The 24,396-nt window shown below is 66.1% G+C and overlaps 1 protein-coding gene across 1 annotated transcript in view; it reads right to left on the minus strand.

Moving 5' to 3' along the window:
- The window catches only part of KCNT1 (potassium sodium-activated channel subfamily T member 1), a gene marked incomplete at both ends in the record, with an annotated part of 66,871 nt that overhangs the window by 10,698 nt on the left and 31,777 nt on the right, over positions 1–24,396 (minus strand). The window contains 21 exons of the mRNA XM_079705870.1: positions 120–254; positions 360–431; positions 785–957; positions 2,460–2,565; positions 3,712–3,946; positions 4,276–4,514; positions 4,876–5,025; positions 5,794–5,902; positions 6,337–6,445; positions 6,568–6,631; positions 7,555–7,691; positions 7,993–8,157; positions 11,289–11,469; positions 12,337–12,431; positions 13,146–13,229; positions 13,296–13,370; positions 13,487–13,546; positions 13,619–13,667; positions 15,035–15,127; positions 17,569–17,668; positions 18,163–18,242. Coding sequence (XP_079561996.1) covers positions 120–254; positions 360–431; positions 785–957; positions 2,460–2,565; positions 3,712–3,946; positions 4,276–4,514; positions 4,876–5,025; positions 5,794–5,902; positions 6,337–6,445; positions 6,568–6,631; positions 7,555–7,691; positions 7,993–8,157; positions 11,289–11,469; positions 12,337–12,431; positions 13,146–13,229; positions 13,296–13,370; positions 13,487–13,546; positions 13,619–13,667; positions 15,035–15,127; positions 17,569–17,668; positions 18,163–18,242 — 2,511 coding nt within the window. The remainder of the gene's footprint in view (positions 1–119; positions 255–359; positions 432–784; positions 958–2,459; positions 2,566–3,711; positions 3,947–4,275; positions 4,515–4,875; positions 5,026–5,793; positions 5,903–6,336; positions 6,446–6,567; positions 6,632–7,554; positions 7,692–7,992; positions 8,158–11,288; positions 11,470–12,336; positions 12,432–13,145; positions 13,230–13,295; positions 13,371–13,486; positions 13,547–13,618; positions 13,668–15,034; positions 15,128–17,568; positions 17,669–18,162; positions 18,243–24,396) is intronic.

Below are 24,396 nucleotides of genomic sequence, written 5' to 3' on the forward strand. Positions count from 1 at the left end.
GTCACGGACGTGGGCAGGGGGCTCAGGGCGGGTCCCAGTCACGGACGTGGGCGGGGGGCTCAGGGCGGGTCCCAGTCACGGACGTGGGCGGGGGGCTTGGGGCGGCCTGCGCGTCGCACCGGAACATGGTCTGCACGCTGACGATGGTCTTCGCGTCGGCCATGTAGTCCTCCTCGGCGCTCATGGTGCTCTCCTTGTCCACCACCACCAGGTTGTCGGCGTAGATGATGCCGCACTGCAGCAGGCTGTCCAGGCTGCGGGGAGACAGCCTTGGGTGCGTCCTGCCCCCTCCCACTGTGCCCTGGCCGCCCGGGGAGGAGGGGAGAGGGCAGGGGTCCCCCTGCGGAGCGGCGTCTTACTTGTCCACGGAGCCCTCCATGTAGTAGACCATGGGGAAGCAGCAGATGGCCTCCAGGAAGTGGTGGTCAGGCCTGTGGGCACAGCAGGTCCTGGAGGCGCCCACCCTGCTCTGCCGCCAGCCCAGCCCTGACCTGGGCAAGCAGCGTGTGGGACCAGGGGCGCCTTTAGAGGCCAGTGGGGCTGCTCTTGATTGTACCCACGGGGAAACCGAGGGCCCAGGGTTCAGGACAGCCTCGGCTGGACCCCGGCCTCTGGGCTGCCAGGCCTCTGGGGTAGCAGTGCTGGAGGTTGGTCCCTGGGGGCTCACGGTCGTGGGGACCCAGTAGGGCCAGGAGAAGCCCTGCGGGAGGACGGTGGAGCACTGCCAAGGGCCGGGGGCTGCTCCCCTGCCTCCCGAAGGTCTGGGGTGCCCTCTGCCCCTCACTTGTTGTCCAGCAGCAGCACGATGGGGTTGAGCTCTCGGCGCGGCCGGTAGTAGGCCCGGAGCGGCACGATGAAGTTGTACAGCCCGTTGCCCGCTGTCTCCGCCGACACGATGATCAGCTTATTCTTGAAGCCGTAGGCCTTGGCATCTTCGTAGCTGTTGTGCTTGCAGCCCTGCGGGGGAGACGCCAGAATCAGCCACCAGGGAGGGAGAGAGGGTGCTGGGGTGGAGTCCTCGGCCAAATGGCACCTGGTCGCCAGCCACCTGGCCTCATGGGGCTACAGGCCACCAGCCTGCCGCACAGAGCACAGTGTGACCTGGGGCCACTGCGGGAGAGGTCACGTCCAGGAGGGAAGGGAGGAATCTGTGCGAGCACACGGTCTTAGCAGATGCAGATACGGACAGATGAGTTGTGTGTGTGCACACATTTGGTCGTATGCCTACACACAGTCGTGTGTGCATGTGTGCAAACATTTGGTCATGTGTGTACGCACTGTCATGTGTGCACGTGTGCACACATTTGGTTGTGCACAAATTTGGTCGTGTGCATATACATTTGGTTGTGTGTGCGTGTGCACACATTTGGTCGTGTGCATACACATTTGGTTGTGTGCATACACATTTGGTCGTATGTGCTTGTGTGTACACACACTTTCTAGCTCTCTGCGTGGAGAGACTCAGATACAAAGCAGCAGTGAGCACACCAAGTGCCCAGACCTTATTTCTAAACGTGGTTTCCACTAAAAGGAATCAGGTTTCTTGGAGGAGCAGTGGGTTCCAGGACTGGAGCAAGGCAGGAACAAGATGCGGGGGGCGGGGGGCACCGTGGGTTCAAAGGCATGGACACGTTCAAAGATGAGGGGACATGTTGGAAGGACCGGGAGGCCAGCCTGAGGACCCACCAGCAAAAGTCCACGTGTCAAAACCAGCGTGATCCATATGGAATGCCAGTGTAGGAGTAACGACCAACTGGTTTACCCTCTGAGTGAACAAGTGAGGCCACACTGATGTACACAAGTGGCTAAGAAAGGAGAAGCGCTTTCTCCCAGTGAAAAGCTGACAGAAGGAAGTGGAATCAGCGAACCGTCGGCTGGGGCGGAAACGCATCGGGGGGAGCTCAGTCAAGACCGGCTCGTGTACCTGGTCCCCATGCATCTCCCCACAAACGACGTCCTAACTGCAAAGGCCAAACAGCAGCTCCTCCAGCAGAGAGACTGGGTGGGCGAGGCACCCGTACCACGCGCTCTAAGGCAGCATCACGGGGAGACCTCCAGGAGGACGTGGTACCTCTGGGGGGTCCAGCCCCCGACACAGGGGCCGAGTCACCCCCCCGCCCCGCCCCCCGCCCAGGGACGCTCCACCAAACCCAAAACACGGAGGCCCAGAGACCCTGGGGAGGGGCAGGGAGCGTCCAGATGGAGGGAGACAAGCTGTGGCTCTGGCCGGGAAGGCAGCAAGGGCTCCTGGGACAACAGGGCGAGTGGAGTGTGGGCTGCGGGCCAGGCCGGTCGTGGTGAGTGGACGGTGGGTACGAGGGGCACCCTCGCCTCAGCAAGCGCGCGTGGATACGGGAGGGAGAGAACGCGCCCCTACAACAGACACGTCGGGGAGGGCAGACGGGTCCGGGACGTCCCCGGCGCGTCCTTGCCCCTTCCCCAGCTTTGCCGTGACCCACCTTGTCCAGCCGCAGGCAGCAGAAGGGGGCTTTCACGGGCAGGAGGTGGCACAGGGTGGGGGAGCTGCCAATGTAGGGCGAGTTGGGGGGGTAGCCCTTCACGTACCTGGGGGGAGAGACAGGAGCCTCAGCCCGGCCCTCGGGCCCTAGGCTGCCACACGGGGGTGGGTGCCAGACCCCCGCAGACCTGACTGGGCCAGGTGAGGTTGCATGCAACGCACGCACGTGCACACACACACACACACACACACACACACACGAGCTTACACAGGCCACGAAAGAACCTTAAGGGGCTCTGACGGCCCATCACCCCCTGGTGCCCCCAGCACCCCAACACCGGGGCAGACGCTGGCCCGTGGTCCCCGCTCCACTGGCTCCCCTGGGCCAGGCTGGTCACCCCATAGGCTGTACTCCCCCCGCCGTCCCCACGGTGCCCCGCGCACACACACGCGGTGGTCGCCCTGCCATGGTTGTCCCCCCAGGCCGCCTGGAGAGGTGCTAGCCTCCCGCTCCACCTCCGGTTGGCTTAAGGGACGTGGCGTCCGAGGCCAGCCCGCCACCTGCCCCAGGTGTGCAGGAGCCCTGCTGGGCCCCTCGATCTCAGAGCCAGTCCCCGGCAGCCTGTGTTTAAAGCACGTTTACTCCACCACGGGGCAAAGGCAGGAGCAGAGAGTGGCTGCAGTGACAGCCCAGCTGGGAAGCATCGGCTGTGCAGGCCGGCGGCTGGCCGTGGCCCTGGGGTTGGGCGCCACCTGTCTGTCCCGGACGAGGCCAAGTGGCCAAGACCTGGGGACACACTGGGGTCTCTTCTGTCTCGTAATCTCAGAGGAAGACCTGGGCCCAAACCCAGGGCAGCATGATGGCTCAGGATGGGCCAGTGGCCTCCAGGCCCGGACGGCACCTCACCCAGGGCTCCCCTGACTGTGACCTCTGCAGACCACGCTCAGAGGGCAGCCACCCTGCCAAGCAGGCCGTGGCACTGAGGCCTGGCCGCCCAGGGCGTGATAGGGGAGGACGAGGGTTGAGGGCGGGCACTGCCTGGCCTTCCCGTCCACGAGCTGGGTCCCCAGAAGATTCCACTTGCCAAACAAGGTCTCCGGGGAAGCTGCTTGGAAGCCTTGTTCAGAGCACGGGGCAGACCCAGGACCAGCGCCGCCGGCCTGCCTCTTCCTGGGCGCCGGGCACTCACGTGCTGCACCTCCCCTCTCCCGTGGAAGGCTCCTGTTCCCCCTCCAGCCCCAGCAGCACTCACTCCACCACAGACAGCCCCTCCTCGTCCGACGGCGTCATCTCGTCCTCCGACTGGTCACTCAGCAGGTCGCAGGGCAGCAGGGCCGAGCTGTCGGCCACCTCCAGCACGGGCGCGATGCTGGGCCGCCGGCTGCCTGAGCCGTTCTCCGTGGGGAGCGCCAGCTTGCTGCCCCCGCTGCCTCCGCCGCTCTGTGCCGGCTGGCACTCTGTGTTCTGGAGGTCCATGGCCACTGTCCCTGGAACAGAGCGGCTGAACTTGGCTGGAAGCCCCTCCCCTGTCTGTCCTGGGGGCAGGGGTTCCCGGAGTGGAGGTGGACAGAGGCTCCCAGTGACCCTTGACGCAGGGCGGTCTCACCCGGCCAGGCACTTGGACATCGATGCCGACACAGGTTCCCACAGGAAGGCAGGAAGCCCCCACGGGACAGATGTGCAAACTGAGGCCAGAGAGACGGGACTTGCCCGGGGTTACGCTGCAGGCCTGAGCACCTGGGTCTTTTGGGTGGGTCCCCCGCCCGCCCCGCCCGCCCCGCCCCGCCCTCCCGCCGGGAGCTGGACTCGGCCTCACCCATGGAGGCGATGATGCTGTGCACGGGCAGGCGGGACGAGCCCTCGTACAGCCCCTGCCCCGCGAGGCCCTTCTTCTTCTGCTTCTCCTCCTGCTTGAAGATGAAGGCCGAGTTCTCCTCCTTGGTGATGTTGATGTAGAAGCAGGTGTCGGAGGTGGCCAGGATGTGCCGGGGCCCCGGGTTCAGCAGGATGCTCTTGTTCTCCTCCCGCTTCAGGCCAATGAGACACACGCCGTACCTGAGCGGACAGGGCTGGGGCTCGATGGGGCCCAAAGCTGCCTCTCCTGGGCTCCTTGGGGGCTGACAGTGCAGCCCTCCCCTCATGGGTGTCGGGATGCCTTCCCACTCGACGCAGAGACCCACCGGGGGCAGCCTCGAGGGAGCCTCAGAGAGAGAGAGAGAGAGAGAGAGAGAGAGAGAGAGAGAGAGAGAGAGAGAGGGGCCCCGTGCGGGTCTCACGGCTGAGCGGGCGTGATGTCTGACCCTGAGGCCCCGCTGGTCCACCCTGCAGCGGGCACGGGCCACGCGCATTTCAGCCTCCGGACCCCGCCCCGCACTCCTCCCACCCTGGCCTGGACCCGGGGTGGGGGGTGGCGTACTTCTTGTGCGCGTGGAAGGCAGCGTAGGTGAAGCTCTTGCCCTCGTACTCGCCGAAGAACTTGCTGTCCCCCATGCGGATGTGGTAGACCTCGTTGCCCGAGCAGCGTCCGTACATGCGCTGCCACTGCTCCGGTGAGTCCTGGCCTTCCCTGGGGCGGGGGAGGGTGTCACCCCCACGGCTGCCCCCGCCCAGCCGGGCTATGGTGCCCCCAGATGTGGCTTCTGCCGGTGTGGGTGGAAGCCAGCGTGACCCCTGACCCCAGCCCCTCCCCGTCTGGCTGAGACTAGACCTGGGTGGCCTGATGGGTCCTTGGCCAGTCTTAAAAAGCTGTAAACACAACGGTCTGATTATTAGAGGTGTCAAAATGCTTCAGAGTCAAGACTGGCCTCTGCGGCCTGTGGGTCCTCCCAGGAGCCCCGGGCCACGTCCTCTTCCCCCGCCTGGTCCCTCCCCTAGGGCCGCCCGTCGGGGCCCCCCACACCCCAGCCTGGTCTTCCCAGAGAGAAGACGGCACCCCTCCTCTGTCCCGGGGCAGCCCCTCGCCTCAGGCTCTGCCTGGGACCCCAGCCCAGGTGCCAAATGCCCAACGCACCGTCTCTTACAAACCAAGCCCCGCCGGACCCCGTCACTGCCTAAATCCCAGGACTCTCCCGCTGCCCCTACGGCCCTCTGCGCCGTAGACCCTCTGGGCCCCGCCTGCAATTCCCAGCAGCCCCCAGGCCACCCCCCGGCTCCGACCCTCGCTCGGCGAGGCACCGGCTGTTTCCTCGGCGGGTCCTCGGCGGCCGCCCGCTGCGGCACCCTTGCCGTGTCCCCGGGCCTCGTCCCCCTCCCGTCACAGGTCCCCTGGAGGCCTCCCGCTCGCCCAGCAGCCCCCTGGTCTCCCTGGCTGCGCGGTCCTGGGAGCAGCACTCACTGGCCGCGGGACGTGTGCACCAGCAGGGTGATGAGCGTGGGCGTGGCCGGGCAGACGCAGCTCAGGGCCAGCATGGCGTACTTGCACTCCTCCTCACACACCACGTGCTCTGTGGGCAGGGGCGCCAGGGCCACCACACGGCTCTTGCTGCCCCAGGGCAGACGCCCCCTTGCCCAGCGCCCCCCAGAACCCCTCCCTCCTCTGCTCAGCCCCACCCAGTGCCCCGCCCCTGGGAGCCTGTTCATTCTCTCCGCTCTGCCGTGCTCGTCTCCGGGCTTGGCCGAGAGCTCCAGGGCTGGGGGCGGGGGGGCTGCTCACTGTCCCCCCGGGTGTCCAGCACAGACCTGCTCGCCCGTCCCCTCCAGGGGTCGGCACAGGTGCCCAGCTCGGGCATTATGCCCACAGAGGTGATCGTCAGACAGTGCTCCCGCCCTCGCTGATGCCCAGGCCCAGGCGCAGAACCTGCATGGGCTCTGCCTCTATCCCCTACCCTGGCACGCTTACCCGTGAGCACACAGGCGCCCCCCTCCGGGCCAAACATACCTGCAAACTTGACGTGAAACTTGTTCTCAGGCTTGAGGATCTGGACGTAGAGAGGGCAGTTGGGGGCAAAGTCCTTCACAGCCCAGGCACGCAGAATGGTCTGGTGGTCCTGGGGCGGGGAGGCCACGGTCGGTGCCGACGGGCAGCAGCGGGCTGGGGGAGGGGCTCTGCCCCTAGGCGCCCTCCCCCCGGCCTGCGGGCAGGTGGTGGGCGGCAGTGGGGGGCACTCACCGCTGCGGTGCGGTCCACCTCGTTCCGGCTGCTGAGGATAAAGCAGGCCTCCCCGTTGTCCATCCTGCAAAACACCAGGGCCATCTGTGGTGCTCCCGTCTCGGCCGTCAGGGAAAGAGTTGGGCCTTGTCGAGACCCCAGCTCGCTCTGACCAGCCCTGGATGGGCTGAGGACGGGCCCCCGCTAACCCGGGGTGGGGCTGGGGCACGGAGTGAAGGGCCCACTTGGTGGCAGAGATGCTGAACCCTGCCCGCTGGCCCGTCCTCTCCCGGGACAGGCTGCCCGAGGCCTGGGGGATGACCCGTTCTGCTCCCCTCGTGCCCCCCCGAGCCCCTGACTGCACAAAGGGTGGCTGAGAAACTGTCCACGCCCCAGGGCTGGGGGGCCTGGCGGCTCCCACCCCGTCACCCGGCACCCCAACTTGTCCCTGTCTGGGGCCTTGATTCCTGGGCGAGCCTGTGGGGCCCGAGGCTCAGGAGGTGGTTGCGGGGGGGACCCGGCTGCCGGGCCTCCTGCTCACTTGGCTTCCACACAACCCACATTTCACCTCGAAGGTTACGTCAGGCCCTGGAATAAAATCCTGACGGGTGATGGGGGAGCCTCCGGGGTGTCTCAGTGTGCTGCAGCAGATTCTGGAAAGTTCCGTTCACTCAGCCTCCTTACCTCAAGTCACCTTGTCTTCAGAAGAAAACCTGCCCACAGCCTCAGCTTCCCACCTGACTCAGAGCGGCAGCTGCCCCCAAGCCCCCAGATGAACAGCCAGGCAGGTGGGAGAGGAGGCTGGTGGGCTCGCCCAGGCGGCCCTGCAGGGGTCAGCGGGGGGCCTGGCCCACCCGGGTGGGTGACTGGCACAGAGAGGGAGCTGCTGCCCGCCTGAGGGCCCCTCCCTGGACTGCCTGTGCTCCAGGCGCCGCTGAGGCCGGCTTGGTGCCGCACCCTCACCCCCAGCCAGCGCAGTACCGCACCCTCACCCCCGCCGCCGCTCACTTGGCCCGCATGAGGTCCTGGTCCTTGAGCGCGGAGCCCTGGAGGTAGATGACCCGCTGGGACCACAGCGGGATCTGCAGGACCCTGCGAACCTGGATGTCCATCTCGGTGGGGCACAGGATGACGACGTAGTAGTCCTGCAGGTAGGATGGGGTCAGCCCTGCCCGCAGGCTCGCGTGGCTCCAGCCCACCCTCCTCCCTAGTGTTTCCACACCAGTCGCCTCTCAGGAGCCCCAGCCTTCTCTGTGATGGTGTATCTGGCAGGAGGGAAAGGCAGGACCTCACAGACCCATCCCCACAGTGTGGGAGACCACCGGGGCTCCACCGCACAGGCAGGGAAACCCAGGCCCAGGGAGCTCAGGGGGCCCTGGGGTTGGGTGGGGCCGTGGGTGGGGGCCTCACCTGCAGCTGGGGGTGGGGCCATGGGCGGGGCCTCACCTGCAGCCGGGGGTGGGCGTAGAACTCGTTCAGAAAGTCCATGAGCAGGTCGATCTTGAGGGAACTGACACACAGGATCACGTGCTTCTCCGTCTGGGCCCGGTGGCGGCTGTAGTTGCCCCCCGACTTCTGCCGCTCCATCCACAGGTAGACGAGCTCCTCAAACTGCAGGTAAGAGCATGTGAGCTCCGGGAGGCCTGGGGCTCCGGGAGCTGCGACAGCACAGAGTAGGGCGGGCGGCTGGCAGCACTTGCCGGGCACGAAGGCCGGAGGCGGCAGGGCAAGGACGGAAGCGCGTCCCAACCACGTCTCGGAAGACCACGGGGGTTTGCGGCACAGGTCACTCAAGGGGGCAGAATGGACGGTCCCGCCAGTGTGTGGGCAGTGAGAGATGCGGCAGGTCCAGCTCCCAGGCCAGGCAACCGTTAGTGGATGCTGAAGGATACGCTCTGAGCATCCAGGTAACTATGAGACCTTTGGGTCTCCATCAGCACCTGAGACACGTTTTGGAGAAACCTGGAAACGTGTCTTAGAAAAGTCTCAGCCACAGAATTAGGGACCCAGATGCCCGGCATGGAAGGAGAACTTTGAGTACCATGGTTCTGAGCCCACGTCAAGGGTGTGGGTGATTCGAGGCTGCCGTCTGGGGGGTGCCGTCCACCCTGGCCCACGCTTCCTGGCTGTGAGCTTTGGGTGTTGAGAGCCCTTTGTAAGTAGGACAGTGACACGTTCATAAAGGTGGGCTGGCGGAGAGGGGACTCCAGGCTCCACGGAGCTGACTGGGGTGCTGACCTGCCCAGGGCCTCCCGCTACTGTCTGACTTCACGTCTGTGGGTGACAGCCAGACCCCGTGAAAGCACTGAGGTCGTTCATTTTTTTCCCACACAATTTTAAATGGATGGCAGCAGCCACTCCCTCTGGTTCTCACCTGCTCTGGGTGATGTGCTATATCTTGCTAAGGGGAGATCACCTCCTCACTGAATTTATTGAGCACCTACTAGGTTACAGTGACGAGGCCCTGTGGCCTCGAAGCACAGGACTGGGCCCTGGTGGGAGGGGCCAGAGACCCCAGGGTGATTCCTGAGGCCTGTGCGGGACTGTGGCTCTGACGGCAGACACCTGGACTCAGGCCTCCCATGTCACAGGCGTCGGCCTCCGAACGTGACCTTATTTGGGAATAGGGTCTCCGAGGGCGTAATGAGTCATGACGAGGTCACACTGGATTAAGGTGGGCCCTATGTCCAGCGGCCGGTGTCCCGTAACGAGAGGAGAGGGCACAGAGGTGCAGGAATAAGCCGCGTGGAGCCGGAGGCAGAGCTGAGAGGGATGCGGCCACGAGCCCCGGGACGCCAAGGACCATGGCACCACCAGAAGCTGGAGACACGGAAGCAGAGCCTCCCCTCAGGCCTCCAGGACCAGCCCTGCTGACCCCTCGGTCTCAGACTCTGGCTCTGGACTGTGAGAGAGTGAATTTCTGTTGTTTACGCCCCCACCCACCCGCCGCCTGTGGGACGCTCTGTTCCGGCAGCTGCAGGAAGCACCGCGCTGATGTGTGGAACTCAGCCCTGAGCGGGGGGGATGCTGTCAGCTGTCGTCACTGTACTCTGCGAGGGACATTTACAGGTGGGCATTTCGTGGTCACCGTCTCTAAGGGCGCTGACTGGTGAACGTGGTTAAAGAGAGAACGGAGGACGCTAACTGGGACATTCCCTTTTCATCACTGACAGCACATCAGTCAGTCTCGCTGGTCCTGACCTTCCACTAGCCCTGGAGGATGGTTTGTGCCTCTGATGCCGGGCCCTGCGGCCTCCCTCTCCTTGGGGCTTGGGCGCCAGCCTGGCCCGGGTGATGGGATGTAGGCGCCAGCTCTGAGCGGCCCCTGCACCCGCCAGGAGCGTGGGGGCCAGAGCACCGCGGGGACAGAAGCTCCGCAGCCGTGGGACAAGGGCACAGCCTTGCGGAGGCGTCCAGGGTGCCAGGGGGCAGGAGCCAGCTTGCCTGGCACCGTTTACGTGAAACTACACACGACCCCTCTGTGCACTCATGGGGGGCGCACACACGGGTGACAGCCCCCAGCCCCACAACCTGCCCCGGGGAGGGGAGACCGTCCCCTCTCTCTCCTGATGTAGCTCCTGAGTGGGACGGACTTTTTCATGCTTGAAAAAGTTCCAGATGGTAACGTAAAAATATAATTTTAAACTTAAAGAAATATGATTAATTAGAATTAAAAACATAAAACAAATAACCATGTTCGTAACTCATAACTATATAACTAAAAATGCAACTTAACTTATAACAAAAAGTAATTAACATATATAAATTTAGATATCTAAAATATTAAAAATATGATTTAGAAAACATGAGTGTATGAAAATATAATAAAATGTGAACATGGATTCTAAAAGCAGCCAGGGCCCTGGGAAAGTGGACGGCCCGCCTTGAGGTGCTCTGTGGCCTGAGGGGGCTCTGCTGGGGCCGGGAGGGACTGTGGGGAGGACAGGGAGGAGGCCACTGCTGAACCAGGTCCAGGAAGGCAAGTTCTGGCGAGCACGGGGATGGGGGTGAGACCTCTGTTTAGGGCTCTCGGCCCACGGGTGTCCCTCGCATGCAGCAGGCCTTCCTGGAGGGGGGTGCTCCGGACCAGGGGGAAGCAGGGAAGAGGGGGTGTCGGCTGGGGGCTCCGAGCTGCAGGGCGGGGGTGGGGAGTTGAACTCAGGGTCAGCAGAGGACCCGCGGGGTGGACTGGCCCCTGTTGCAGCCACAGTTAGGCACCTCCCCTGCCCCATCCCTCTAAATCCTGAGTGTCCCCCGTGGGGTCTGGCTTCCCCCAATCCATCCTGAGCCCTCCCTGGGCCTTTTCCTGCCCTCTGAAGGGTTGGGGGTGCCTGCAACCACTGGCCCCCTCTCCAGGCCTCTACCTGTCGTATCTAAACACGCGTGGCTCAGCCGGCAGATTGGCCTTGCTGACAGGTGACAGGGAAAGCAGCTATGCCCCACACGGTCCTGACAGCTGCTGCTGCTGCACCGGCTGAGGACTCCTGATGCCCAGCCCACGGAACACCCTGGCAGCCCCTGACGCTCCACACCCCGCACGGGACCTGGGGGAGCCGTCTGAGGACGCCCCCCCTCACTGTCCTGACGGCTGCGGGCCTCACTAGCTACAGACGCCCAGGAGGCCCCGGGCAGGCCCCACATGAAGCGGCGTCCGCACCCCCCGTGCCCCCGTCGGCCTCGCGGCCCCTCCCAGCAGTGGCGGCCCTCCTCTCCCCTCCTGCCCCCTGCCGGGCAGGGCCCACCTGCAGCGGGAGCACCACGAGGGCCACGCAGATCATGATGACCACCAGCAGCTGGGACGGCCAGATCTTGGGCGTCACGTCTCCGTAGCCCACGGTGGAGAAGGTGACGATGCAGAAGTAGAAGGAGGTCAGGAGGGACAGGTTGTCGCCCGCGCGCTCCAGGTGCTGGATGCCGCAGGTCCTGGAACCGGGGATGGGGGTGGCGGCGGGGCCTCGGCCGCCCTGGCTCCTGGGGCGAGGCTGGGCCTGCCCGCGACAGCACGTCAGCTGTCGCCGACACGGCGCCCCAGCCTGGGCCTGGGTCCAGCTCTGCGCTTTCCGACCCCGGCCTGCGGGGCCGGCACACCCATCACGTGAGCGCGGACACGGCGCTGCGTGGGTTCAGCGTGGGTCTGAGGTCAGCGGGGGTGGGCGGGGCCCCCCAGGCTGCGAGCCCGTACCTGCCACCCACCTCGGAGCTCGTCCTCCCCGAGGAGGTCAGACGGCGCGGGGCATGCTCAGCCTCCCGCCCAGCTAGAGGTGGACAGTCCTTCCCCCGCCGTGGCCCTGCGTCCCATCCCCACGTACACCGTGGCGCAGCACACAGCGGTGCTCGGGGCCCTCCCCAGGTTGGACGCACTGGCTGCGGGGAGGGGGTAGGCTGGACCACCCTGGCGTTTCCTACCCCGCGGACACCCCGCCCTGCTCCGCTGGAGTGTGCGTGTGTCGGGGGGCGTGGGGGAGGGCAGGTGGGAGGCACATGGCCTTGGGACCTGCCGCGTCCTTGCTCGGGGCACAGGCACATGCGGGGGTGGCGGGCTCTCCGCTCAGCCCCCTGGCTGCTCCCAGACCTTATTCTCAGCTGGACCTCGAGCCGAGGGTCCCCCCGGGTCCCCCCTGCCCCCCCAGCCAGGAGCCAGTGCCCTCCTCCACCACATCTCCCCGGGCCCCAGAGGAGCCGGACTTGGCAGCTCTGGCCTAGGAACAGGGGCTCTGAGCTGCCTCCGGTCTTCCAGCCCGGCTTTCTGGACGCGAGGGCCGGCTACGCGGCCGCCTGGGAGGGACTCACCCCGTGAAGACGAGGCACAGCAGGGTGCAGAAGAGGATGAGGACCTGGTTGAACATGGCCGACTGGGTGCGCAGGATGGCTCGGTGGAAGTCGTTCTGCGGGAAGTGGCGCCATCGGGGGCAGAGCAGGGACTGGTCGGAGCCCAGGGCCCTCCCCCGCCCCCTAATGTCCCAGATGCACGAGAATGAATGAACGGGGGGTGGGGGTGGGGGGAAGGGCGTGGCGCGGCTCCACCTGACCTCAGCTCTCGGTCTCCCTGTCCGGCCTCTGCCATGCCAGGGGAGGACCCCGGGCAAAGGCCAGAGGCCGTGACCTCAGCGCCGTCACCTCACTTTGCAGTTGGGATGGGGGTGACCCGAGGGAGCCTGGGCTGGGGAGGGGCACCCTGGGAAAAAACAGTCATTGTGCTGCCTGCCAACAGGGGCCTTGCTCAGACCTCAGCGCAGGGTCTGCCCGTGGCCCTGGGTCTCGGGGCCCCGCCTGCGCTCACTGCACTTTCACCCTCTCCCTCCTCCAGCCATGATTCCAGGGGCAGGGACAGGCCTGGGTGACTCTCCCGGGGCATAAGGGCTGGGGCTCCGGCTGGTCAGGAAGGAGCTGTGAGGGCACCTCGTGGTGACAGAGACACATATGTCCACCGGTCGACCTGGCCTCCTAGGCACTGAAGGAAGCTGGCCAGCTCTCCACAGGGCCAGGGCATGGCGAGCTGTGCCCTGGGGTCCCGGGGGCCTCGCAGGGGTGAAGCGGGAGGGGCGAGGCGGGGCGGGGGGGAGCCCACCCTGCCCAGAGCTGCCCGGCCCCCGGCTCACGATCATGTTCTCCAGGGCGTGCTTGGCCAGCCAGCAGTTCAGAAACACCGGGATGAACAGATTCCGCAGCGGCGGCCAGAACATCTGTGGAGGACACACGTCAGGGGGCGGGGCTCGGCAGCCCCCTTCCGCAGCTGGCGGCTCACCCACCGTGATGATGAAGGGCAGGGTGTTGATCATCTCCAGGACGAAGGCCACGCGGAAGATCTGCTCCCAGATGTTGCCCTGGGGAGCCAGGGGGGCCGGCTTCAGAGCAGGTGGGCGGGGAGGGGGCCCAGGGTGGGGCTGGGGGAGGGGTGCGGGGGGAGGGCAGGGCCAGGCGGTGGGCGGGGGGCACTCACTTTGTAGCTGAGGTAAGTGAGGAGCATGGTCTCCAGGAAGCTGACCACGGCCACGGTGACCTGGGCGGGGAGGGGCCGGTGAGCGGGGCCACGGCGGGCAGGGCCCCCCAGAGCCGTGCCGCCTCCACTCACCTGAATGGCCCACAGAGCCGTCTTCCTCTCCACCCACAGGATGGGGGCCCTGGGGAGAGAGGGAGGTGAGCCCTGGGCCTCTACGGACCGCAGGCTGCTGCTGGAGCTGGACGGAGGGGCCGAGGGCAGGAGGGAAGGGGAGGGGCCCCGGGAAAGGGGGCCCCAGGGCGGGGCCTGTGAGGCCAGGGCCCAAGCGGGCTGCCCTGGGGACGGGCCGTGGGCTCAGAGTCCGCAGCTGGCCCAGGTGGCCTCCCCTTCTCGTCTGGGCTCCCGGGGACAGGCTCCTACGCCTGTCCCTGCAGGGGCAGGGGTGCTGGCCATCACACTCCCCAGTTTCTGACCTCAGGTCCTCGTCCATAACCCAGCAGGGGAGGGGAGTGACTTGCGGGGGGGGTGGTGTCCCTGCCCCGACGCAGCCTGGGGACAAAGGCTGGGGCGAGACCAGCAGGAGGGGTTGTGTGGCCGCGCTCAGCGCTGACCCTGCCCACCCTCCCCAGGCAGAGCCAGACCCCAGACGGCCAAGGCCCTGACCCCCGTGGGCCTCTGTGGGGTGGGAGGGCCCCCGCCGCAGTGGAGGCGTTGGGCAGTTATTTCCTCGGCCGAGGGACAGAGACTCTGAAATCCCCAGGCCTTCAGGGCTGCTTGGCTGAGAGTCAGGCCCGGGCTCAGGAGCTTCCCCGGCCGCCACTCCGAGTCACAGGCCCAGAAAGGAGAGGCTTCCAGGGCCGGGTGTGAAGGGAGGGGCTGGCGTGTCCCTTCCACCCCAGCTGTGTGTGCCTTCCAGGGACAGGGCGACCGGGCCAGAGTGGGAGAAGCTGCGGAGCTGGGGACAGAGTGCTCGGGGTCTGGTACATTGGGTCCTGCTGCTGCAAAGGACCAGGACTGCTCTGCGAGGCTGGGCCGCGGGTGCCAGGGGAGGGGCGTAGGCGCAGGTTAAGGCCCAGAGGGGGCTCTGGGTCTGGGGAGGCTGGAAGGGAGAAGCCTCCATCAAGAAGGCGGCCAAGGCCCTGGGACACGTCCTAACCTGTGGACCAGACACCCCCGTCGCTCTGGCGTCACTTCCCACTGCCTGACTGGGCGCCTGCTTTCTTTGGCTAAAGGGTCGTGAGTTGCGGAGGCAGCGATCGACCCTCCGGCAGGTCCTCGCTGCATCTCTCCTCCCACCCACGGTCCATGAGGGCTGGGCCAAGCCGGCTGGCGGTGACCCCTGCTGTCACTCTTAGATTGCTCCTGGGCCTCTGGGGTTGTACCCTGAGGGGCCACCCCGCCACTGCCCGCTGCTTGGCCAGGGCCCAGGGATCCCAGGAGGGTCATGGGCTGCGGCTGGGCATCTATCCCGGGGGGCTGGGCAGTGTCACCCTCTGTCCACCCAACCCGGCCCTGGGCCTCTGAGTGGGAGCTGGGTGGCAAACTCACCAATTGATCTCGGAGGATGACTCATTGAAGGTGTAATTCTGCTTCGGGCAGCCCCAGCTGTGGAGAGACGGAGCTGGCCAGCCACGGCCCCTCCTAGCACCGCCCCCAAAGGGACCAGACCCTTCCCAGGGTTGCCACGGGCTTAGGGCGTAGGGGGGGCACATTCTCCCCAACCAGGGCCAGGACCCCACAACTCAGATAGGCGTCTGTATTCTAACACCTGGGGGACGAGGCAGCCTGCTTGCACCCTGCAGACGCTCTCAGAGGGTCTCTAACGGATGAGGGGCATGCCGGGCGAGAACACAAGAGGGGAGCCCAGGAGAGAACGGGGATTCCACCTGGGCTGCCGGCAGAGAAAGGGCTGTGCGTGGCCAGAGATGGACCATGGAGCACTCAGGGCCTCCTGGAGGCCAGAGCTGCCGAAACAAGGCTGGACAACGTGCGTGAGACACGAAGAGAAAGCCGAGCCCCTGCCCCGTGGTGCCGACTCCAAGATGCATGTCCCTAAGTCACTCCCGAGGACAAGCCTCCCCAAGCCACCTGGATGCCCATCACTGGGAGGGTGGCAGGGGCCTGGCAGACATGCTAGTTCTGCCCCAGATTACAAGCAAAGCCACGGTCACTGGCCAACAGGACCTCACTCGCACAGAGCCCCGTGGTGATGGGCAGCTCCCTGCTCCTTCTTTCTCAACTGACCCACTTCCTCCTAAGCCTGAGCCTGTTGTTGCAAACTCAGTGCCCATAGAAGTCGCCAGCCACCCTCCCATCCATCCATCCATCCACTATCCTTCCATCATCCATCCATACACCCTCTCATCCACCATTCACCCCTCCATCCACTCATTTATCCTTCCATCCACCCATCCATCCTCCATCTATCCACTCATCCATTTACCCATTCATCCATTATCCATCCATCCATTCATCCCTCCATCCATCCACCCACCTGTCCGTCCATCCCACGCATACATCTACCAGCCCCCTCACCCATCCATTCGCTCTCCCACCCACCCGTCATGTGCCAGGCGCTCTGCAATGAATACCACAGAGCTGGTCCCTGTAGATCCCAGATGTCCCAGATGCCTCTGGGAGTGGGAGAAGGTGGGATGAACCCAGGAAAGTGCTTTGAGAGTCAGAACCCCGGTTTCCTTCTCAAACCACCACGGTGGGATCTGTCCTCCCGCACTCCCGATGAAGACAGGAGGTCCATTCTCAGGAGTGGTGAGGGTCTGGCCTGGGGAACCTGCTCCGCTGCACGTGACGGGGAGGTAACTATAAGCTTGCACTGTGAACTTTGACCCCGGCCTCCTTCCCAGCTCAGCCTGCAGGAGCCCAGGGGCCAGGCCTTACCCTGCAGGGAAGAGGGGAAGGATCTGCTCTGAGGAGCCGGGCAGACCCAGGGGACGGTGGTGACCAACTGGCCACACACCCTGACCGCAGGGCCCTCGGCCTCCGAGAGCCCAACCTTAGTGTGAGTGGCCAGACGCTTGAGGAAGTCCCTTCAACGCGAGCTCAGGGGAGCAGAGACTGAACAGAAGGGGGAACTGTAAGAAAGGAAAGCGTTTCAGACAAACCCGAGGTGCTGATGGCAGGGCACCTGCAGGGGGAGCGACACTTGGAGATGAAGCGTTCTCGGAAATCAGAAAACACAAGAGCAGAAGTGAAAATCTCAACTAGAGGGGTGGAGAGAAAGCTGGGGAAACCCCCCAGAAAGAGCAAAAGAGGGAAGCAGGAGAGAGAGGACCATTCCAGAACCTTCCAGAATCCTACATCGGGTATGAGGGAGTCCAGAGAGGCTCCCGGAGCAGATGGGGAGGTGGGCCGGGAGGAGCAAGGGGAACCGGGAGGAGCCCCAAGAAAGAGGCTCACACCCTCCCTGCACCGCGAGGCTCACGCCCTCCCTGCACCGCGAGGCGCACGCCCTCCCTGCACCGCGAGGCGCACGCCCTCCCTGCACCGCGAGGCTCACGCCCTCCCTGCACCGCGAGGCGCACGTCCTCCCTGCACCGCGAGGCTCACGCCCTCCCTGCACCGCGAGGCTCACGCCCTCCCTGCACCTCGAGGCACACGCCCTCCCTGCACCGCGAGGCACACGCCCTCCCTGCACCGCGAGGCTCTCATCCTCCCCCCACCGAGGCCTGGCACCCCTGCCTGCCCAGCAGGAGCTGCTGAGGGAGCCAGAGACCCTCGCTGAGACCCCCCTGCACACCCCTGGGCGAGTAGGGAGGGGGCATCCCAGACCCCCAAGGAGAACTTTGTCCAGGTCCGGGTGTGGCTGCAAACGCAGCCGTCGTCCACGACAAGGACACCCTTCCGCCCATGCTGAGCCGGCTGGTCAGCTGGAGCCTGAGGGTAGCGTCCTGGCCATGGCTCTGTTGGGGAGGGATGCTGGGTGGGGCCCCACAGGGGAAGGAAGGACTCCCCAAGGCCCTGGGCACAGGGACCGGGCACGGACCCCTGTGCGGACCCCATCGGCCTCTGTAACGGCAGAGGGCCCACAAGAAGGCCCAGCCCCGGGCCCACAGGTCACCCACCATCCGATCCCCAGGGCCGGGTCGTCCAGCAGGACACGGACGATGTACAGCAGGCAGGTCAGCAGCTTCAGGGAGAAGTTGAACAGCCGGATCCTCAGGCCTGTGGGGGGCGGGATGGTGGTCAGGGCTCCCGGACCGGCCGGGGTCCCAGCCCGCACTCCGCCCTCTGCACCTGGGCCTCCGCACCGGCTGCTCCGCCAGCACTGACAGGGTGGCTCTGCTGGGCCGGCCTCTGAGAGGCTTCACCCTGTCCCGCCTCACGGACGTGGTACAGAGGGCTCCCCGAGCTGGTGGCACCGGTGGCAGGGGGTGGGGGGAGCAACCGACAGACTGACGGACCAGGACCCACAGGCACCTCCGCACCCCATCTTGCATCCCAGGGGGCCAAGCTCCTGCTGGGATGCAGGTGGAGGTTACCCGCAGCGGGAGGGTGGGGCCACACGGAGGGGCAAGGGAGCCCCTCGGGGTGAAGGGTCTGAGACGGTGCCACCCGGCTGCCGGGGGCGGCGGGCCCCCACAGGATGGAACGTGGTGCGGGCCGGAGTTGAGGGGCACTCCCGCCGCCCCTGCCCCCCCGCCGAAGGCCCCACTCACTGGATCTTTGGTTTTTGATGAAGAACAGCTTCAGCCTCTCCTTGAAGGTATTCTCGTTGACGTAGAATTCCACCTGGACCCTGGGGGGGCGGGCAGGAAGGAGTGGGCCCGGGGCCAGCGGGGGCTCCAGCCCAAAGCCCCCCACATGGCAGGCCCCTCCCTGCTGTCAGAGCCAGGGTCAGCGCTGCCATCTCAGACAGAAGGCCCTGGGTGCCACGTCCCCACGTGCCCCCAGCGGACCTGCCCACCGGCTGCCGCCTTCTCAGTGCCCAGGGCCCTCCAGGCCCCGCAGAGGTGTATGCTCACAGGCCCCCAGCCTGGGCTGTCACGGCAGCCACCAGGATTACATGTGGCCTGTGTGGCCCTTGGCTCAAAACATGCCATATCATTAGTACAGAATGTTCCAGAAGCCAATGGTCAGCTGCTTTGTCTGGAGGCCCGTGGTAGTTGTGCCTGCAGACTCGCTGCAGCCCGCGGGATGGTTGAGGCAGACAGGCCAGCAGTGGGCCCCCTCCCACCGAGGCCATTCCCTGGACGATCCCCAGATGCCCTGAGCCCCTGCCCGGGCCCCCAGCGTCCTGGGAACAGACCACAAGGACTGGCAGGAGTTTGCTGCCGAATGAGGAGGCGGGGTGGGGATGGCCCGTCTGGTCACTAGGGTTAACGTGGGACCCGGAGGCCACGGGCCGCTGCCCCCGCCTCGGCCGCGAGCCCGCTGTGGCCGGCATGCTGGCCAGGCGAGGGCTTAATGTTCCACCATAATGGAAACTCCAGTGTTGACAGCAGGCAGGACGACAATGACCCTGTAGCCAGGTTCCCGTGGCGGGAATGGTCCAGCACCGCTTCCCTCGCCGGGTGGGGGCCCCGGGGCTGGGCTGCCTTGCTCTGGGTTGGCACCTGGCATCTGCCACATGGCCTCCATTCCAGGCTGCATCTGCCCCATTGGCAGGTGGGTCTCAGGACCCCACAAGCAGCCCGTGGGCGTCACTGTGGCCAGTCCTCACCCCCTGACCAGACAGAGGCAGCAGGAGCCCGGGATTTGGGGCGGGGCTTTTGACCGGAAAGGCCTGGTCCAGATGCCACACCCTGTGCCTCACCCCACCCAGATGTCAGGTGGAGGCGGCCCCACCACCCTCAGGGATGTTGTGTGGGTGCGATAAGACTGTCCAGGTGAGGCAGCTGCTCAGCCACGCTCTGTGTGAAGACCGTGACACAGGAGGCAGAGGGACTGAGCGCCCTGAAGGCAGAGTAGTGCTACCCAGCGGAATCTCGGAGGGCTGCATGTAGGAGGTGGCGGTTGAGCAGATGGGATGCAGGACAGTGGTCCACAGGCAGAGGTGAGGTGCACGCTGGCCCAGGTCCCTGCTCCCCACCCCTACCTCCCTGTTGTCGTCCACCAGGGTGGAGGGCTGTGAATGTCCTCCCCCTCTGACCAGGCTCCAGCTCCTATCGATGCAGAAATTCATGCCGCTGTCACCTTGAAAGTTTAAAGGCACTGCTCTGCCTGCGGCTGGCTGCCCCAACATCTCCAAAAAGTGTTTAAAATATTCATCACTCCTCAAGCCTGTTCTAGGCATAGAGTGTGATACAGACTTGATGTGTTGGCAGCAGCCATCTGGACCTGCCCTGGTGATGGGCCCGCGGGAGGGGACTTGGGCAGAGCCCCAGCACCTCCCTGACCTTTGCCAGGTCGGGGGCCCTGGCCTGACCACAGTGGCCCCCACTGGTCACAGGGCTCAAGAAGGGCCCAGGGGGAGAAGCTGGTGGTGTGGGCCCTTCCCCACTCTCAGGTCCTGGTGCAGGGTGGTCAGCCAGGGTGGCAGGACAGGCCTCCCGCAGACTGGCGGGGTCCAAGCCCAGAGCCAGCGGTCAGTGCACCCCACTGCACACTGTACCCAACGCACCCCACTGCACACAGCATCCCAATATACCCACTGCACCCCAGCACACTCTGTGGCACCCTAGCACACCCACTGTACACAGCAGCCCAGCACACTCCTCGTGTCCCAGTATATCCCTGTGCACACCACTGTACCGCAGTGCACCCGGCACACTGCACCCCAGCACATCTCAGTGTACGCTGTACCCTGGTACACCCACTGTACTCCAGTATATCTGTGTACCCCGCTGTACACTACACCCCAGTATACCCTACTGTACCCCAAGGCATCCACTGTACACTGTACCCCAGCACACCCCACTGGACCTGAACCCCAGCCTCCTCTGCAGGTGCTGCCCAGAGCCAGGTCGCGGGAATCCCTGAGGGTCCCTTTGGGGAGTTGGTCAAATGCCTTCTCTCTGAAGGAGGGGCTCAGACAAGCCGGGCTGGGCCTGGGCCAGGTCAGCGGGCAGACGCCCCTCAGCGGTGCCCACGTGTCCGAGGGACCACTCCCCCACCGTCCTGCCCTGCACAGCGAAGCCTCAAGGAGGGTCCCCACCCCTTGTGTCCCTCCACGCGGGTACCCCCTTCCTGGCCCTCATCTGGCCAGCGAGGCCCAGCTCGGCCCACGCAGCTGATGCGCGTGGCTGGTGGCCGAGTCTCCCTCCTTCCTCCTCAGCCTCCCGGGGACCTGCCCCCCGTGCACCGCGCCCCCAGCCCGCATGCCTCTCACGGCTGCTGCCGCTGCTGCCCCCGGAAGTCCCCGCCCAGGCCCAGGGGTCAGGACTGCCAACCGGGACTGGTCATGCCTCAGACATGGAACCCGTCAGCCCCCTGCCCGGGCGGCTGTGGACACCCATCTGGACAGGCCCCCCCCGGCCCCGGGTGCTCTCCACACGGGAGGAGAGAAAGAGGTGGGGGGCGGCGGAGGCCGGCGGAGACTCGGCCCCGGGAGGTCGAGCCTGGGTGCCGGGGAAATCCACGGAGCCGCCTCCACTTCTAATTTTTCACGAGCTGTGGCTGCCCGCTTCTCGCACCACAGAAAGTAAGTTACAAGCTTTCCATTTACTCTGAAGTGCGGGTGCAGTGGGTGTAATTCAGCTGCAGGATGTGCTCTTGGCCCCGCAAGTTCCTGGGGGATGCAGCCACGCCAGGGTCACGGACCCTCTGGCCGGCAGAGCCCCGCCCCTCCCCTGCCTGTGGCCCCGCCTGTCTGAGCCTCAGCCGCCTCACCTGGGGCTCAGGCGGTGACAGGAACCGCCTGCCACGGGCGTTCTGAGGGAGTCTGGCAGGGCTGCCGTGACTGCGGAGGAGAAGGTAACACGGTCCGCTCTGAGCCTCAAGTCCTCCCTTGTAAAGGCCAGGTAAGCGGTGGTTTTCAGAGAGAGGAAGAAGTGAGAGACGGCCCACGCCCGTGGCTCGGGCCCTGGCACCCACCAGCTGGGTGGTGCCAGCGATCGGGGCTGGACTTGCTCTGAGTCCGACTTTGGCCTGCACCTATCACTCACATCACCCAGAAGAGACGGCCCCGTGCCATAAACCCACGTGTATGGCTGCCGGTGGCACGTGGCTGCCGGCCACCAGCTGTGGCTTGAGGCCCTGTGGTGGCCCCGTGGTGGAGCCGGTGACCAGGCCCACAGGAAGCTGCTCTGGGGAGCGGGGGAGGGCTGGGGGGGGGCCCAGAGCCAGGAGCCGGCTGAGAGCTCACAGGGCGACGGCCCGGCAAACACAGCTCGAGAGCCCTGGGTGAGGGCAGACGAGGGGCCCGCTCTGTCTGCACCCGCTCGCACCCATTCGCCCGCCCCTGCGGCAGGACGCCCGGCGGGGAGGACGGCGCTGCCCAGCGCGCAGGAAGGTCTGCAGCACTGGGCAGGCCTGGTCACGGGGCCCCGAGGCTTCTGAGAGCCCCGGCCTCAGACAGTCCCTGGGGTACCCCCTGGGGTTCGGCCATGAGCCCCGAGGACCGGACAGGCCAAGCCCACACCCTGTCCCGGGACAGTCCTGAGCCTTGCTCCCTTCTGTCCGTCATGGAGTGAGCAGCTCTCAGGCTGGCAAGGACACGCATCCAGGCCGGGCAGCTTGAGGGCCATCTCCCCAAGCCCGGTCACAGGGCCTCTCGGAGGGGTCCCGCGAGCCCCGTCCCTACACACATGGAAACAGAGGCCCACCCAGGCTGGACGCTGGCTCAGGTCACCCAGTGGTCAGAGGAGACAGGGCTCTGAACTCCCGATGGGGCCTGGGTCTCCCGAGTTTCAGGGGTGTAGGAGTCCGGTCCCAGCAGGCGGCTGTGCCCCATCCCTACTCGGCTTGCGTTCGAGTGGGCCCAGGCCCGCTGCCGGCGTGCAGGGTCTTGCCCATGCTGGGGTGGACCAGAGGAGGCCCCCTCGTGCCAGCAGAGCTGCTTGAACTCCACCCACCCCACACCAGGACCGGACCTGCCAGGCGAGGGCAGGTAGAAGAAGGGGGCTACAGCTCTCCCTGCTGACCGGTAGGCTGACCGGCAGGCTGGGGGAGTGGCCTTCCAGGGACTCCTGGCAGGCAGCTCGGGCACAGATGGCCTGTGCCGGGAAGCGGCAAACGCAGGGACAGGCGGCTGGTCCTGGTGGGAGGGTGGCCAGACACCAGGCACACGGCTGCGGGAGGCCCACCCGCCCGGCTGTGCCAGCCTTGCAGTCACACGGGGCCAAGGTCTGGTGGCCTTCTTCCCGGTCTGCTGTTGCGTGCCGGTGGCTCTGCAGCACGTGCCCGGGAGCTCCACGCAGGAGGCCCCGGAGCCCCGGGCAAGGTGGAAGAGCAGGGCCGGGGCCCAACTGCCGACACCGAGGCCGGCTGTTCTGAGAATGGGCAGAGCCTGTGGCCCGCCCAGGGGCCTGGACAAGGACAGGCACGTGTCCTGCCCTGCTCCCCGGGCAGCGGTAGGTCCCAGGGCGGGCGGGCAAGGAGCCGGGCGGGTCTGGGTTTGGAGGTGGGGCCCTCAGGCGGGCGGGCTGCTCTGCCCCGGCTGCAGCCTCACCTGTTGGGGCGTCGGGGGCCCAGGCTCTCCTGCAGCTCCTCCCACGGTACAGGCTGGGGCACAGGCCGCCCGCTGTCCCACGTCAGCCCGTGGCCATACGCCTCCCCTCTACCAGTCAGCCCCCCGGAGCCTGGCACACCGAGGAAAGCAAGGGCTGCGGGTGACCTCGCAAACCAACAGACGGCGCCGTCCTGGGCCTCCCCAGTCCGAGAGCGTCCTTGTACTGGCGCCTTGGCTCGGTCAGGGGCCCCGGTGAGCCCCCTTGGGCCTCCGAGGGCCCAGGGACGTTTGCTCTGCCCGTGACAATGCAATTCTGGGGCAGCAGGACCCCAGCCTCAGCCCCTCAGGCGGCTGCAACCGTCCACATCCTCCCACGGTCTCAGACCCACTCCTGGTGGGGCTGGGAGAGCCCTGCGTTACCACCTTCCCCCTCCTGTTACCCACCGCGCCACCGCTGGGGGACTGAGGCCCGGGGCCGCTCCCAGGCTCCTGCCGGCGGCGTTAACAGCGCAAAGCCTCGGGCTGCAGGGGGCGGCGCGGAGAAGCCCCGAGCGGGTGGTGGTGGCCCATGTCGACGGTGTTAATTAACGAGACTAAAAACCAGGCCCCGGTCGGTGGCCACACTGGACGCCGTGGGTGTGAGCAGGTGGGGGGCTCTTTCCCAGGAACGCCCCCGATGGGCTGCTGAGGGCGCTTGGGCACCCTGACCTCAAAGCACCCTCTGCTGGACCTAAATCCTAGCTGAAGCCAGGAGAAGCCTGGCAGGGCTCACGGTGGGGAGGGCGAGCCAGGCGCCTGGGGGTCCGGATGGTCACCGGCGGTCACCTGTAGGCCTGTCCCCACGTGGGCACCACGGCAGGGGTCCCTGCTCCCTCCCGAGGGCTGTGGTCACCACCTGTGCGATATTCGCCTCCGGACACCCCCGTTTCCTACTCCCAGGCTCCTCCCCAGGAAGCCCCACCCAAGGCCCAGCAGCACCGGCCGTGTCCCCGCTCTCACCCGGCTGCAGGGCAGGTGGTGTGGCCGGAGCGGACCCTCCCCCCGGGCCTGCCAGGGGCTGGGAGGCCACCTGTGAGCCAGGCACTTACTGAGACAGAGAGGAGTCCAGGCTGAAATCTTCCAGGTGAAGCCTGGGGATGGAATCGAGTGGACACATCAACGCGGACGGATGGACAGACAGAGGGCCTGGACTCCTGGACCAGGTGTGGGCAGGGACACATAGGGAGGACCCGGGCAGGGTCCAAGGGAAGCAGGGGTGCGCCCGTGCACACACTCCCGACTGGGCTTGGCGGCCTCGGTGCCTGAGCAGCAGCACAGTGCACGCGGCAGTGCCGGCACATGC

This window comes from Hyperoodon ampullatus, assembly GCF_949752795.1.
Source record: "Hyperoodon ampullatus genome assembly, chromosome: 6".
Lineage (NCBI taxonomy): Eukaryota > Metazoa > Chordata > Mammalia > Artiodactyla > Ziphiidae > Hyperoodon > Hyperoodon ampullatus.